Source organism: Psammomys obesus, unplaced genomic scaffold, assembly GCF_907164565.1.
Source record: "Psammomys obesus unplaced genomic scaffold, mPsaObe1.curated_primary_1811, whole genome shotgun sequence".
NCBI classification, from domain to species: Eukaryota; Metazoa; Chordata; class Mammalia; order Rodentia; family Muridae; genus Psammomys; species Psammomys obesus.
The window spans coordinates 33,622,137-33,637,292 of record NW_026585644.1 but is presented as its reverse complement, the minus strand read 5'-3'; the positions used below and the strand labels follow the sequence as shown (position 1 = coordinate 33,637,292).

Below are 15,156 nucleotides of genomic sequence, written 5' to 3'. Positions count from 1 at the left end.
AAAAGTCATAATCACACTTAAAATACCTAAAACTTGAATAAGATTACAGGTGAGTGAAAAATTGTTTCTAATTCTAATTACATGTTGCTAAAATTACACCATAAGTGCGCTTCATAGTAGAGGGGACAACTTATATATTTAGCATATAACTCAAAGCAAAGAAGGACTGCTCCATGGAACGGTAGCTGTTTTCTGCTTAGTAATAAAATACGTGCAAATGCTGGTCTGAGCACCATCCTTCCCCCATTTTGTGGATGAGGAGATTAAGTCAGAGAGAAGCAACTTGGTAGCTGGCAACTTGGCCCAAGAGCCACATTTATCTATGCAGCTCAGGACCAGAAGGACAGCTCAGGAGGCGAAGGCACTTCTGCAAGCCTGGAGATGTGAGTTCGGTTCCCAGAGCCCTCTCAAATTAGGGAAGAGAGCCGGCTCGACAGAGTATACCACCCCCCCACTTTCAGCATGCATTCACCCTCAGTAATAATAAGTACAAGTTTTCAATATCTACCCAGTGGCCCTGTGCTCATGGAGACTCAGACTTGCTTCAGAGCAACTTCTTGCTGACTGTCCCAAGGTCCCGAGACGTTAAACTGGTTGAGCATGATTATTCCCAGATTACAGAGGATGCTTATGAGACACTATGGGTGGGACCCACCAGCTCCAGGGCTCTAAGGCATGAGCGGCAGCACCGGGCCCACCCCTGCAGAAGTCTCCCTTGAGCTCAGAGCTGTCATGCCCGGGTTCTTGGTGAAGGTGGGGACAGCTGCCATCCAAGGAAGCAGGCTGATGTGGAGTAGAGAGACGGAGATTGCAGCAGGGACTCTTTCAGAGAGTTGCTTTGGGGTAACAGGAAGCAGATAGCATTAGGGGAGGGCAGAGGCCTTGGGGGACCTCTGCTGGGCCCATCTCAGAGAAAACGCACAGTGAAGTAAAGCAAGGAAAGAATTAGGACAGGACTGGGTGGCAAATAGCATTACGCTCTGTCTCTCAGCCCACATGGAGCAACATCGGCCAGAGGGGTAGATCCTAGCAAAAACCAGGTGGTGGCTGGATAGTTTTGGGATTGTCATGCCCTGCACATGATTACCAAGCCATCCTGAACTGGCAGCACCAGTCTCCTTTCTAGGTGTTTTTGCTGTTGCTGTTTTTCTTAATACAAGGTCTTATGTAGCCCAGGCTGGACTCAAACTCTCTATGTAACTATGCCGCTTAGCTCCTGTCAACTCGACACAAACTAGAGTCACTTGGAAAGGGGTTGGATCAGTTGAGGCATTGCCTCCATCAGATTGGCCTGTGGACATTTCTCTTGATAATTATTGATGTGGGAGCGCCCATCCCACTGCACATGGCCAGGTGGTCCTGGGGTGTAAAAGAAAGCGAGCTCTGTCAGTCATGAAGAGCAAGCCAGTAAGCAGTGTTCCTCCACGGCCTCTGCTTCAGGCTCTGCCTCCTCCGGGCTCCTGCCCTGAGGTCCTGCCGTGGCCTCCCTCAGTGACAGACAGCAATCTGTACTCTAAACAGAACCCTTTCTCCCCATGTTGCAGATGGCCAGTGTTTTCTTCACAGCCACGGTGAACCAAACTAGGCCAGTAGCCAAGGGTGACTTAGAGCCCCTAATCCTCCTCTGGACCCTACTTAGGTCTTCTGCCAATGGCTGCTTTCTGAGAACAGACCTGCCGTTTCCCCCAACACCTATCAGGATTCAGTGCACCACAGCCAGCTCCATCATCAGGACTGCTTTCTCAGCTCCACATCCTTTGAAAACGTGCATACATTATCTCCCGGAATCCCCAGCTCACTGCCCAAGCCCACTGGAGACCTAGAACCTGTTATCCTTTTGATATTTGTATTCATGCCTGGCTAACTCCTGCCTTGACCTGCTAGGCAAAGACTCATTTCCCCTCTTCCGTGCTTTCGCTTCATGCCGGCAGTCTAATTCTACCTTATATAAACGCTTCTCCGAGGCTGACAACATCTCTCCCTGCGGCTTGTAATAGGCTCTTAAAGACAGCATCCAGATTTTAATTATCTCAGTTCAACCTCCCTCCATGAGGGCTGGATGGCAGGGCTGACACAGGTCCCGGGGAGGGGAAGACCCCTTGCTGACTGTGGAAATGAAGGAACTGATGGGCTATCAGCCCTCTGTGCCTGCCTTGTCTCAAAAGTCTGTCTCTAGCAGGGCCAACTGGAAAAGAGAACTGAGTCTGTGCGAGTAGCGTATTTTGGGCTGTGTAATCGTATCCCTTGAGAAGCTAGGACGCCAGTCACTCTGCACATAACGCAAGCATACGAGGCTAGCCGCAGGGTGGGCATTTTTAAATGGCAAATGACATAAAGGTTCATTCTATTAAGATCCTGAATCCTTCGAGTCGTGCTGGGAATATCAGATGATGTGGTACCCACGACACTCTGAGCTCAGCTCTGCACTGACTGGCTGGAGACGGGTTCATTCCAAACCAAACAGCTCAGCCATAGGAAGGAAGGAGGCTGCCGTTCAATTTTCCATCTAACCTCCTCAGCTGACCCCTCTCCACTCGAGGAAGAGGCTATTTTCTTTCAAGCTTTATTCTCAATCTAAAAGGGATTGGGTATTAGGATTGTTAATGGTTTCATCTGAGGCCATTTAAAATGAAGCTGAAATGTCACTATCTAAGGCTGGTGGAGGATGAAGTGGATGGTAAGTGGAAATGAACTTGAGCATGATGAGGTTCACAGTCCCCAGCGATAACCCAGAATGGCAGAGGCCCAAGAACTGCTTGCTAATCCTCCTAAAATGTGGCTCTTCTTCTTCTTCTTCTTTTTTTTTCTAATATAGTGCTCTTTCCACTGTTTCTGCATGATTTGTTTAAGGGAATATTTACATTTTCATGAATATATTACATGTATATGGAGGGAGAGAGAGTTCCTCCCTCTCTGTGACACTGTTCCTCACAGCTTCACCCCAGGGCCCAAGACAATGAGGTTTTTAGAGCATCTCCAGGTGGAGCCGGGCTGTGACGTGTGCACTCCACAGTGACTAATTTCACTGTGTTTTATGGCCCCTCCACAGGGCTGTGAGAAACAACAGAGTGCTTTCTGCACACTCAAACCCAGCAGCACCTCACAGACCTCACCTGCGCCCCCACGGCTGACTTCTTCCCCAGGCTGACTTCCCCAGGCTTTCATTCCCAGGGACCCCAGAGCAGAGCCATATCCAGGCCTCATTAAGACCTTATAGGATGGAAAGGCCTTTGAGTATTCAGAGCAGGGGTCCTTGGGGAAGCCAGACACAACTGCGCTCACCTGATTCTCGAGTTATAGCGTGTGTGTTGCCTGAGGGAAAAATTAGCAGGCGCAAAGCCGAGATGTCATGGCTCTCGCTTTCTTCTCCTCTGCTAGTTGCCTTCCAAAGCACGGTGGAGCCTTTTCGATTTTTTTTTCTCTTGTTTTGTCCCTGGCTAGTGCTAAAGACTCTTTTCCATCCCGTGTATTTCCCATCCACTTCTGTGTGTATGGCTTCTCTGCGGTATAGCACGGTCATTATCCTCTCAGATGCAACCAGGCAACCATTTCCACATGCCTCTGCCCCTTCTCTCCCCGACACACAATCACATCTCACACACACACACACACAGGCTTCTGTGAACCCAGCATCAAATCCCTGGCTCTCTGGCCAGGTCCAGCTCTACCTCCTGTGTGATAAAAGCTATTCAGGCCCCGGAAATCTCTTACTAAACAGAATAGAATGGCTGAGCCAGCAGGGCATAATAGCTCACCTCTGGAGGACAGTTGAGAGTTCAAAGCCAGGCTGGGCTAGAGTGCCACAGTTTCAGAAACAACAGATAAGGCCACTGAGGCCAGAGAATCCTAAAGGGAACAAGCCCAGCCTCTCTGCTCACCACTCTCACCCCTGACATGGCGAGGGCCAGCGGGGTCATCCCTCTCTTGCCTGGCCTTGGTACCAGCCAAGCAGGGCCTTCAGATCATCTGGAAAGGAGGGCACAACATGTTTCCCTGGCACCCAGCTATGGCCGCCAGTGATAGCCCACACTAACTCCCAGGTGGGATTGAGTTCAAGTTAGTCAAAGCCTTCCATGAGATAGACCGCTGGTTTAAGTTGGTGAGGATTTAAACCTATTTCCCTTTTGATCACAAGGCTGAGGGAAAGTATGATCTTTAAGAGAAAAAAAAAAAAAACACCTATATGCACAGCTAGGGATGCAAATCAGAGACAGAGTGATGTTTAGTATACACAAGGCCCTTGTTTGATCTCCAGGCTTCTCCCTCTCTCTCTCTCTCTCTCTCTCTCTCACACACACACACACACACACACACACACACAAAGCCAGATAAGATGCCTGGGCTACACACAGAGGCTGTCTCAAAGAAACAGGGCAAAACAAATGAACAACAACAGAAACCTAAACAATGTTTTTAAACCTATATATAATATACATAACGTAGAGTGAAACCACGAAGCGTGTGTATGCTGGCAGCATCTTCTCCTTGTCCCACAGAGCTGGCCATTTAGTGACGGTGGTCTTTTCATGTGGGTGTGTAACACAGAATGAGTATACACAACTGGGAAGTTGTTTTTGCTTAAGAAACAGGATCCTATCGCACCGCTGCCTTTTCTGGAATGCTAAGTTAATTGTAAGTAATAATTTCATCTTCTCTACTTGGTTTCTTCCTGATAGGAATTGCAGCCCTTCTCATGGGATCCCAACCCACTGTAGAACAGCACGCACCCTCCCTCTTCTGTACCGTCTCTGTGACTCATGCGCACTTGTATCCTGGGCGTGTTTTATATGACATTGACTGGGGTCTGTGCCAACCCTGTGGCTTCCCCTTGACGGTCCGCTGAGGGTGGGATCCTGTGGGTGTTGAATGTCCTCGTGATCCTGCACATCAAGAATTCCGGTGAATGTTTCTCAGTATGATTTGGACTAGTAGGTGTCTTCTCTCATTGCCACTCACACCCCTTAACCTGCGCCCCAGCCCCGACTCTCTTCTAATTTGATTCTTCCAGCAACTTGGCCCAGGCTGAATAGGTCTGAAAAGAAGGCGAGTTCAGCCTTTCCACTCAACAGTCCCCATCTGAGGTGTGTAGTTGGTCAGGGTGGGGTGGGGAGGATGGTCTGAGACATCCGTGTCCCTTCAAACCCTCTATTACATGAACCATCAGGAGGAGGAGGTGGCAGGAAGAAGCCACCTAAGCCTGTCTTCTCTGCAAGGGGGCGGGGAGCATAGAAACGGGAAGGGAGACAGAGGAGGGCGAAGAAAGACCCTTGGCTTTGGGTCCAGAGACCCACCACCTAAGCGCCGGCTGGTTGTGTTAGCGGCTGGCTGAAGGCTCTTTTGCTCAGTTCTAAAGGAAATCATGAGCAGGCAAAGCGACAGCTCCCCTGGAGCCCCACAGCTTCAGTCCCAGCGGCTCCCAGCCCCTGGTAGGAGCCCCAGTCCCCCTACCCGATCCCCCAAATTACCAGCTACTGGAACTCTTCAGTAGTAAGAGCTTGCAACTCCTGAAAGCTCTCCATTGCTCTCCGCTGGGCTGTGATTCCCTGACCGCTAGGCCACCCTCAGAGTTACTAGCCCTGGCTACTGGTCACTTTCAGTACTAGCAGCCTTCGGTGTAACCAGCCGTTGGTGCAATGAGAGAGCTCAGCCTGGCAGCAGAAATCATCAACACACAAAGTGAAACCATGTGAGAGGAATATTATTAGGCCAGGTATGGTGGTACGTGGCTTTAATCAGGAGGCAGAGGCAAGGCTGTGGCGCTGCTTAGACAAAAGGGGCGGGCTCGCGCATGCTCAGAGTCCTGCTGGCTAACTGCAGACTACTATAGTCAAGCCGGTCTGCGCAGACATTGTGGGTCCGCCTGCTCTGGCTGGCTGTCAGTTGGTAGAGGCTGGGCTGCTTGAGGACCCAAATGAGGATCTCAAAGCAGCAGGTCACCCAAGAGGCTGTGCAATGGGTTACCCGGAACTGCACAGAGCTCTAAGACTTAGGAGAAGTCGGGCCCTCTTCTTGCCCCTAAAGACCCCAGTCACAGCGGTGTGTGTGGATATGGTCACAGAAGGGGGCTAACCACAAATCCTGACTAGTATCCTGACCCTATCAGCCAGGCTTCTGCTGGACCAGCAGGGCGGGGAGCTGCAAAAAGGAGACCAAGGGAGTCTCCAGGTAAGTGGTGAGAGGAGAAAAGAGTCCCGGGTCCACTCTTCTACTCCGACTAACATGGGCCTTCCTAGGTTTTAGCGTCCCGTTTATAAAATTAAGTGAACAATCTTTGGCTGCTAGAAGGTCAGGTAAGAGGTTATGTGTGGGGATTCCCCTCATTCTGGAAAGAACTGCATAGCCACGGGGCCAAATGCTGTTCTGACACTCTCAACATGAGGCGTGTCCCCACTCATCAGCTAAACAAGCCTGACTCTAGGGTTCCTCTCTCCACAGGGCAGTCCTTCTACTCCCGGGTCCTGGAGAACTGCGAGGATGTGGCTGACTTCGATGAGGTAGGGTATGTGGGTTCCCTGCCTCACACCTCTCCAGCAAGCACCCCTCTCTGCCCTCCAGAGGGTGTGCAGGCCCTACACCCCGGGTGGCTTGTATGTAGCAGGCCCGTCTCTGAGAGACTTCCTGGGAGGAGGTGCTGGTGGATGCTTGTGTTCCACTCATGCGGTGTGTATCGGCTGAGCAATGGCTGTCCCTTTGCTCCCTGCCGAGAAAATACCCACGGGAGTTCTAAACCTCAGGGCAAGTCTCTCTAGGGGATCAGTGGGGTTACCATTAGAATCCCATGGTATCCTTGGAGTAACCAGGCCGCGGGGGCTTCAATGACACCCATCTCACACGGGACTCACCTTTCCTAAGAGCATTTGTAAGAGTGCGCTTTATAAGAGACCTCTACTGTCTGTGTTCTCAGAAGCGTCCAGGGTGGGAACATGAACACACACACACACACACACAGCGGCTCCCTCAAAGATTACTTTTCTTTTGAACTACAGCCTCAGATCGTTGAGTGTCTATTACTTGCTCTTTTGTGCTGCACCATCTTGTTGGGCCCTGTAAGGCCTCACTCATGTCCTTCGGTATGTACGTATACATACGTGTGTGTTTTCTCCCTGGTCCTCGTTCTTTCCCTCACACGCCACCATTCTAAAGTAGTCAAGGAGTGCCTCTTGCAAGCTTTGGACTGCTGTAAGCATATGTGTGTTTACTTAAATGACAAGGTGTTAAATAGTTTCGTCTCTATTTTTCACTATATACTGTTTCTAAGTTCCATCCGTGTTGCACAGAGCTGCTTGGGACACAGCCAGTGCAGGGCAACCAACCATTCTGCTTGGGGTAGAGAAGGTTCTAGAAAAGCAGACTTCTGGTGCTAAAACGGAGCCAGAGGGGGGGGGGGAACCAGGCAAGCTAGGATGAGTTGGTTACACGCCTTCTACCAGGAAGAGTCCCTAGTTCATGGCAGTGGAAATTAGAAAACAGCCTCCGTGCCTTGCCTGCACTCACACGAGACTGTCCCTCTGGGATGAACACCAGAATCAGAAATCTTAGGCTCACGGTGTGACATGCATTTCATGTGAGCCGGTGCATTCGCAGCCTGTGCTCCCACCGGCAGAGCGGGACACTCCCTTCCTGAGACCACATTCCCACCTACAGCTGGGGTTTCCCAGGCCCCTGATTTTCCCCAGTCCAACTGAGAGCACTTACTCAGCAGACCTCTGATTAAATGGAATTTGAGCATCTCTTGATAACGTCTTTAGTCTTTTACTTTCCTCTTTTGCAAATGGCCATGCCCCTTGCCATTTTACCAGTTGGGATGTCTGGGGTGTTTCGTTTCTGTGTTTGTTTGTTTGTTTGTTTGTTTGTTACTGATCTGTAGACCTTCTTAGTATATCCTGGCTATCAGTCTCTGTTGATTTCAGACATTAGAAATGCCTGATGCGGATGTAGCTCAATGGGGAGAGCGCTTGCCTAGTATGCACGAAGCCCTGGAGTCCATCTCTGGCACTGTATAAACCAGATGTGGCTCTGCACGCCAGCAATACAGCACTAAGAAGGTAGAGGCAGGAGGGGCAAGAAGTTCTGGTCATGCTCAGCTGCGTGTCAAGTTCAAGCCCAGCCTCAGATAGATAAAATCCAGTCTGGACTGAAAAAGGGAGAGAAAGAGAGGCAGGAATACCTTTTCCCCGTCTATTAGCACTCCATTAACTAGGTCCAAGGTCCAGCTCTTGATCTGTACATTTCTCCCTGGTGTTCTGCGAGCCGTGGGTCACTGTATTTTGAAACTGTGTTATTGGTTGCTCTATGTTCATTATGGCTTTCTCTGCTTATCCCTTCTCTCACTTACTAGCCTAGGATTTCCTTTCTTGTCACCCCCCCTAATGTTTTTTCATTGATTTCTATCTTATTGGGTACTAAGATTGCCACCTAGGTATTTGTGGCACACGACTATAATCTAGGATTTGAGGGGCTGATGCAGGAGGTTTAAGTTGGAAGCCCTTGTGGACTTCCTTTTAACACACACACACACACACACACACACACACACACACACTGCAAATCTCAGCTTATTTTTCTCGACTGTCTTTTCAGTTTCTTTATTTTCAATATGTCCGTGTTTTTAAGTTTAGATAGATTTTCTTAAGATTTTTAGATCTCATTTTTTATTCATATGAGTGTTTCTGGCTGTTTTTTTTAATAAAGATATTCTTATGTGTATGAGTTTTATGTGTATTTATGTGTTTATCTGATTATGTGTGTGTGTACCGCATGCATGCAGTACCCACAGAGGCCAGAAGAGGGCACTGGGTCCTTTGGCAGTGCAGATACAGATGTTGTGAGCTCAGTGTAGTTGCTGGAACCAGGACCTGGGTTCTCTGCAAGAGCTAAGTGCTCTTAATCCCTGGGCCATCTCCACAGTCCTAACGTTTCTGTTTTCTAAGCAACAATGTTACACATTCCCATTTATATTGTGGCTACAACCACCAGGTTTGTATTCATCATGTTTTATATTTACAAGTTATTTACAAGTGGGTTCAACTCCAAGCACCCACATGGCAGCTCACACCTGTCAGTAACTCCAGTTCCAGAGCTTGACACCCTCACACAGGCATACGTGCAGACAAAACTCCAATGCGGAGAAAATAAAAACTATTAAAATAAGTCTTTGCTATCTAAATGATGTCACTGTTTATTAAAGAAGAGAGCAAGTTTATATGCTAATGAGATGCATGTGTTTGTTGAATCTAACACCACAGCATTCAAAAATATGTTGATTTGATACATACTGAGGAATGACACGAGGAAAGTATTAAAAGTTTTTGCTTCTGTAATTAAAACATTGTTTCTCTACGAGCAGGAATGCAGTGAAAACACTGCAAGCCATACTGTACAAGAGACAGCGTTCGCGGGGCATTGCACGGCATGGTGGGGTGCAATGTTTGCGTGCATGTGCGCCCAGAGCCAAGGCTGCAGTGAAGTCATGGGAGGCAGCACCCGTGAGCACTGCCAGCTCACATTCCGTCCATGTCTGGTTTTTAATTGGCTTTTGGTCCTAGCATGTTTAGAAGCCTTCAGTGCTGACCATTGTCCGTCCCCACCTTCATCAGTGGGGTCCCACGTAGGGTCTCAACCTCAGCTTTGGGAATTTGCTTAGATTCTGGGTTCTAGCTTTGAGGGTGTGCAGTTTCTTTGTCTGTTGTTTGCCTGGGCCCTCTTTTTCTTTTAAAAGACAATTAATCTTTGAAAAAAAAAAATAATCTCTGATTGGGCTGAAGAGATGGCCCAGTGGTTCAGAGCCCTGGCTGCTTGTCCAGAAGACCCGGGTTCGATTCCCAGCACCCACCTGTCAGTTTATTACCATCGGTAACTCCAGCTCTGGAGGATCCAACACCTTCTTTGGGCCTCAGTGGGCACTGTATGTACGTGATACCTAGGCATACAGGCGAAATGCTCATTCATAAGATGAAAAAAAACAAAAACAAAATAAAAAATCACTGACATCTTTACCTCTCAGATCACTTGAAGGATCCCTTGGACTCTGTCCTCTTCTTGTTTGAGCATTTCATGCGGAGGAGTCATTCTGTCCTTTTGCGGTATGCCTTCCCAAGCTCTATAAATCTGAGAATATCTTTCTTACTTATTCAAATTTGGGAGTTCCACTAGATAGAAAATTCTAAGTTAAAGATTCTTTTTTTTTTCTCACAATTGCAAAAATATAATTTTATGCTAAGGTTAAAAAGCCTGAAAGCCCTCGGATCATTAAAACTCCATAGGCAATCTTCTTTTCACTCTTGAAAAAGAGGGGAAAAATGCATAAATCTAGTATCTCATATACATGCCATGTTCTTTTGTCTTTGATGTGTATTTAACATATATATTTGATATATACACACATACACATACACATACTTGTATGTGTGCCATGCATGTGTGGGCATGTGTGTGTGTATCCTTGGAATTGAACCTAGATCCCTGCACACATTAAGCGAGTACGGTCACTAAGCTACACTCTGGCCTGTCCTGGATAGTCTCTGTTTCTTTATTACTATTTAGCTAGTTGTGGGGTTCACATACCAACACACCAAGAACATATGTGGAGGTCTAAGAACTACTTGCAAGAGACAGCTCCTCCCATCTACCGTGTGGCCTTGGGGATCGAACTCAAGTCACCAGTCTCGACTGCAAGCCCCTTTAATCCACCGAGCCATCTCGCCAGCCCCTTGCCCTGGTTATTCTTAAATTTTATCACGACGGCTCTAGTTGTAGATTTTCCTTTTTGCTCCTGTTCCGCAGGATTTTGTGAGCCTCTGCAAATTTATGGCTTTTAAACCTTTGTTTATTGATTTAAAAAAAAAAAAGTCAGTAATTTCCCCCAATTCTTTATTAAAACCATTGTTCTCTCCTCTGAGGCTTGAATAGTCAGCTGCCACATCTCTGGGCTTTTCCATTGTTTGTCTTGATCCTTCCTGCTGCTTCCCGAGGAGACACTCTCGGCTGTTCCTTCAGAGCACTGTTTGTTCCTTGATGTGATTCCTAGTCCTCATTCCAGATTGCTAATACCTTTCTGCACGGCCCATGTGCTCTGCTACTGTGATGTGGCAGGAGCAGCTCTCAGTGTGCTTTCTTTCACGGGAGATGTACTGCTCGAGGGCCTTCGCTTTCCTCCGCGCAAGGTGCCTGTATGGGCCACACTGCCTGGTGTGAGAGTTGAGAAAGAGGCACTTTGGGCTGAGAGGAATGGACTCAGGTCCCCACAGATATGTGGGACCCCCTCACTGAAGTCAGGGTTTCCTCTTGGAACCTTTGAGGAGAATCTCCATTGGCTGTTACTCTGGGGTTCAGTGAGAGACATGAGCTGCGGCCTATCAACACCCACTTGTAATACTGCCCGCCTCATCAGGACTCCCGTCACAGCTTTATCAAAAGTACAGGTGGCATCGCAGCAAACTTTTCCTCAGTCGTTGCTCTCTTTCTTACCTGGCTCCTCCCCTCCCCTCCTGCCTCCACCAGCTCAAACAGCCTAAGCTATCTTTTGGTGTCTGCGTCCCTTTGTCAGCTTGGGATCCGTCTCTCCCTCCTGCTACTATAGTTCCTACAGGGTTGACTTTGGGGGTGAGACCCAACAATCCTAAGTCACCATCTTGGCCTAAGCCAAGAGGTCAGTGTGGCCCCCAGAACGGTGTTTGTCCTTCTTTTTGGTGTTTACCTCTCATGTCTGGCTTCATGCTGAGAAGGGCCTCATGGAAGTTCCGTTGAGCCATCAGGCTGAGGGGCCACCCAAACCACTTATTTTTCCTCCTCCTGGGCCAATGCCACGAGGTAGAGCTGGGGGTTCAGGCCCAGAGCTGCAGAGAGGAGAAGCAAGGCTGTAGCCTGCCCTGCACCACCACAACCTCAAGGCCACTGCCTCCACCCTGGGTGTGTCGTCAATCCTGGGACAGCCTGACTCCTTGCCAGTACTGTGGGATGTTCCGTTCCTGTCTTCCCTGTCCCCTTGCTGGGCAGCTTTCAACTTCAGCTTAGCCCTGGCTCCCACATTTGCGGAATCATGCTGGGGATGGACATGCAGTCCCTCTGGAGAGCACAATGAGGGGCAGCTGTGATAGAGGTACCCAGCTGCATACAAAGCTCACGTGAGGCTGCTGGCTCTGGTCCTTACCACCTTTCCTCAGCGGGGGGGGGGGGGGGGGGGGGGGGCGGCGGCTCTGGATCAGATTCTCCCAGGCCTGCCTTCCCAGGCCTTTGGCAATCAACTAACTACCCTCTTTCAAGACTCCTAGGGGCCCTATCAGCCCAAGCCTCAGGCAGCCAGCAACCTGATGCCCCTTCCAAGGACAATGCCGCCCCTTTCCATGCCCTGCACCCAGGACACCTGAGCCACAGATGATACATGACATTCAAAGTTAATCACCGTGTCCTTCCTCTTTCCAGAGCAGCCCAACACCGGCCAGGTGGAGGATGTCCTTGGCTGGACATCTGGGCCAGATTCCGAGTGTCAGAAGGGCCCCTAAGATATTAGAAGGGACAAGAATGTTCCATCCAAGGACTTAACATAGGGCTGCCTCTGGGACAGGGCTCAATGACCACAGGGAAAAGGCAGAAGCCAGAGAGCTGTGGAAGACACTGCCAGGATCCAAGAGCCACCACCACATGGGGAAAAGCTTGCTTGTGTTGCTACCTGGCCTTTGGGGGTGGGGCAGGAGTAACCAGGAAGTTCCTGGTTCTTACATAATGGAGACCCATCGGTACCTGTGGGGACAGGGTACAACACTCTGAGACACCTTCTTCCATCTGTTGCCCATAACAACCCACAGATGATGACACACAGGCCCAGAGAGTAATAGTCCCTTACAAAGTGACAGCATGGAAGTGGCCACACCAGGATTCTGGGTGGACACCGAGACTAGATCTGAGGACCTCACTGGACACACCAATGAAAGGCTGTCCCCGGCTTCAGGATTCTGGCTGGCTTGTCCAAGTGAACCAGGCTTTCCTTCCACCTCTAAAAGGGTCCCATAGCCTGGCTGCTACTAGTGCATCTCCCACAAGGCAGGAGGGGCAACTCTTACCCCCAGAGAGATCTTGGAGCTATAGCCCTGTCCCAGGTCCTACCTTCCTCCGGCTATCCCTGATAGGACCGACCTATCAGAGGTTCCAGAACAAGTCTGGGAAAGAAACTGTTGTGAATAGTCCAAGGGTCTCTTCTGTCCCTATATTCTGCCCAGGGCCTTCAGGAACTGGCTTAGAGAGACACACATCACCAGGGAGCCAGGAAGTCAGGAGAGGAGGATTTTATTCCTCTGTGAGACAATGTTTCTCAAGTCTTGGACTTTTCCATAAAGTGAGGAAGGGGTTCTCCTTGCCTGGTGCCACGTAAAACTGACTGTCACAAGGCTAAGAAAATGGAGTAAAGGCAGGGAGGGAAATGTGTTCTGCTAGGGTGAGGAATCCAAGCACGGGAGGGGCCCCTGCTTGATTCAGACGCAGGTAGGAGAGCTGCTTTGGGCTGAGCAACCTGAGCAGGCAGGAGGGAAGGAAAACAATGCCCCTTTAGCAGCAGTGGAAACAGAGCCAGGCAGGGTCCGCTTTCCTAGGGGCTGGAACCCGAGATCCCTCACTGAGCCGCTGACTCTGAAGAGGCTGATGATGCAGGAGGCAGTGCAAGGAGGGGGAGGGGGGGCACCCCGAGCCTGTCTTGAGCCCAGCCTGGTTTGGCTTTTAACACAGGCACTGTTTGGCGTCCACCCCCAACCCTATGCCTCCCCCTCCCCCACAGCCATGCCCCACCGCCACCCCCAATGCTAAGACCTGAGCACATAGCATAAAAGGCAGAGGGCTGCGCCTGAGCTTTCTGCTCCATATTACTGGCCAGGTCACAGGGAGTCACGCCAGGATTTGCACGCCAGTCCCTGTGATACCAGGGCCAAGGGTGACTTGCCAGGTGGATAAGTGATTCAGTGTTGCCCTCAGGTGCTCAGTCCATGAAAACGTAGACTGTGCCTCCTGAGTTCAGGTAAGGGACCCGTCTTTAGCCTGAGCAAGGGACCTGGGCCTATCTGCCCACTTCTGCTTGCACCTGGAAGTCATAGGCTATGAGTGCCAAGGGAACAGGTATGTGCTTGTGTTTTCATTGTTGGTCTAACACAAAGCACTGAAAACATGGATGCCTGCTAGTCTGGCACCTGTAAGTGCAGGCGGGCCTGTGTCCAAATCTGGAGCGCTCAGCAGAGCTGTGTCAGTGTGCACAGACTCTTAGCCCAGCCTTCAGGATAAGCAGTAGGTAGGGCACAGACTCAATTACTCGAAGGAACCTTAGAGGTCACTTAGTTGAGCTGCACTATTTTACAGCAGCTAAGGGGATCTGTGAGGAGAAGGGGCTCCCCGAGACTTCCAGAGGAACGCAAGCATAGAACTAGAACCCAGGTCTTTAAACTCCCAGGACTTTCTATTAAGCTATGAATCTTTACAGAAAATCTCAACTTTCAACTCCCCCCCTCCCAAAGCATGGGGTATGCACCTTTTGAGGATGCTAGCCTGCCAACAGGACATTCCACACCCCGTCAGGGGGCAAGCTTGGGATGATCCAGGTCATCCTCCCACACATATCAGAGAACTCTGTGGAGTCCCAGATCCCTGAGGCTGATAGGATACAGAACACCGTGCCCTGGCCACTACCAGCCAGGTTAGCCTAAGCCTGGAGCTGCTGAACTGGGTCATAGCTGGGCACTCAAGTGGCTCCTAAGACTCTTCCAAACAGAGATCATCTTTCCTTCCTCCATCACTAGTACCCACCCCCCAGCTCCTGTAAACAGCCCCATTGCAAGTCGCTGTTTCAGGTCAGTTTGTCTTCAGAGCCATCTAGGTACATCCCCAGGACTGGGAAATACCCTGAGTCCCTCTATCCCTGTACCCCTGCATCCCTGCATCCCTGTACCCCTGCATCCCTGCATCCCTACATCTCTGCATCCCTGCATCCATCCCTGCATCCCTCTATCCCTGTATCCCTGCATCCTTGCATCCCTGCACCCCTGCATCCCTGCATCCCTGTATCCCTGCTTCTCTGCATCCTTACATCCCTGCATCCCTGTATCCCTGCATCCCTGCACCCCTGCATCCCTGCATCCCTGCACCCCTGCATCCCTGCATCCCTGTATCCCTGCATCCCTA

General features: G+C 49.9%; 1 protein-coding gene across 4 annotated transcripts in view; it reads left to right on the top strand.

Moving 5' to 3' along the window:
- Otof (otoferlin) overlaps positions 1 to 15,156 on the top strand; it is a 91,977-nt gene that overhangs the window by 11,883 nt on the left and 64,938 nt on the right. For all 4 annotated transcript variants that reach the window (XM_055626461.1, XM_055626453.1, XM_055626471.1 and 1 more), the window contains exon 2: positions 6,436 to 6,494. In XM_055626461.1, coding sequence (XP_055482436.1) covers positions 6,436 to 6,494 — 59 coding nt within the window. The remainder of the gene's footprint in view (positions 1 to 6,435; positions 6,495 to 15,156) is intronic.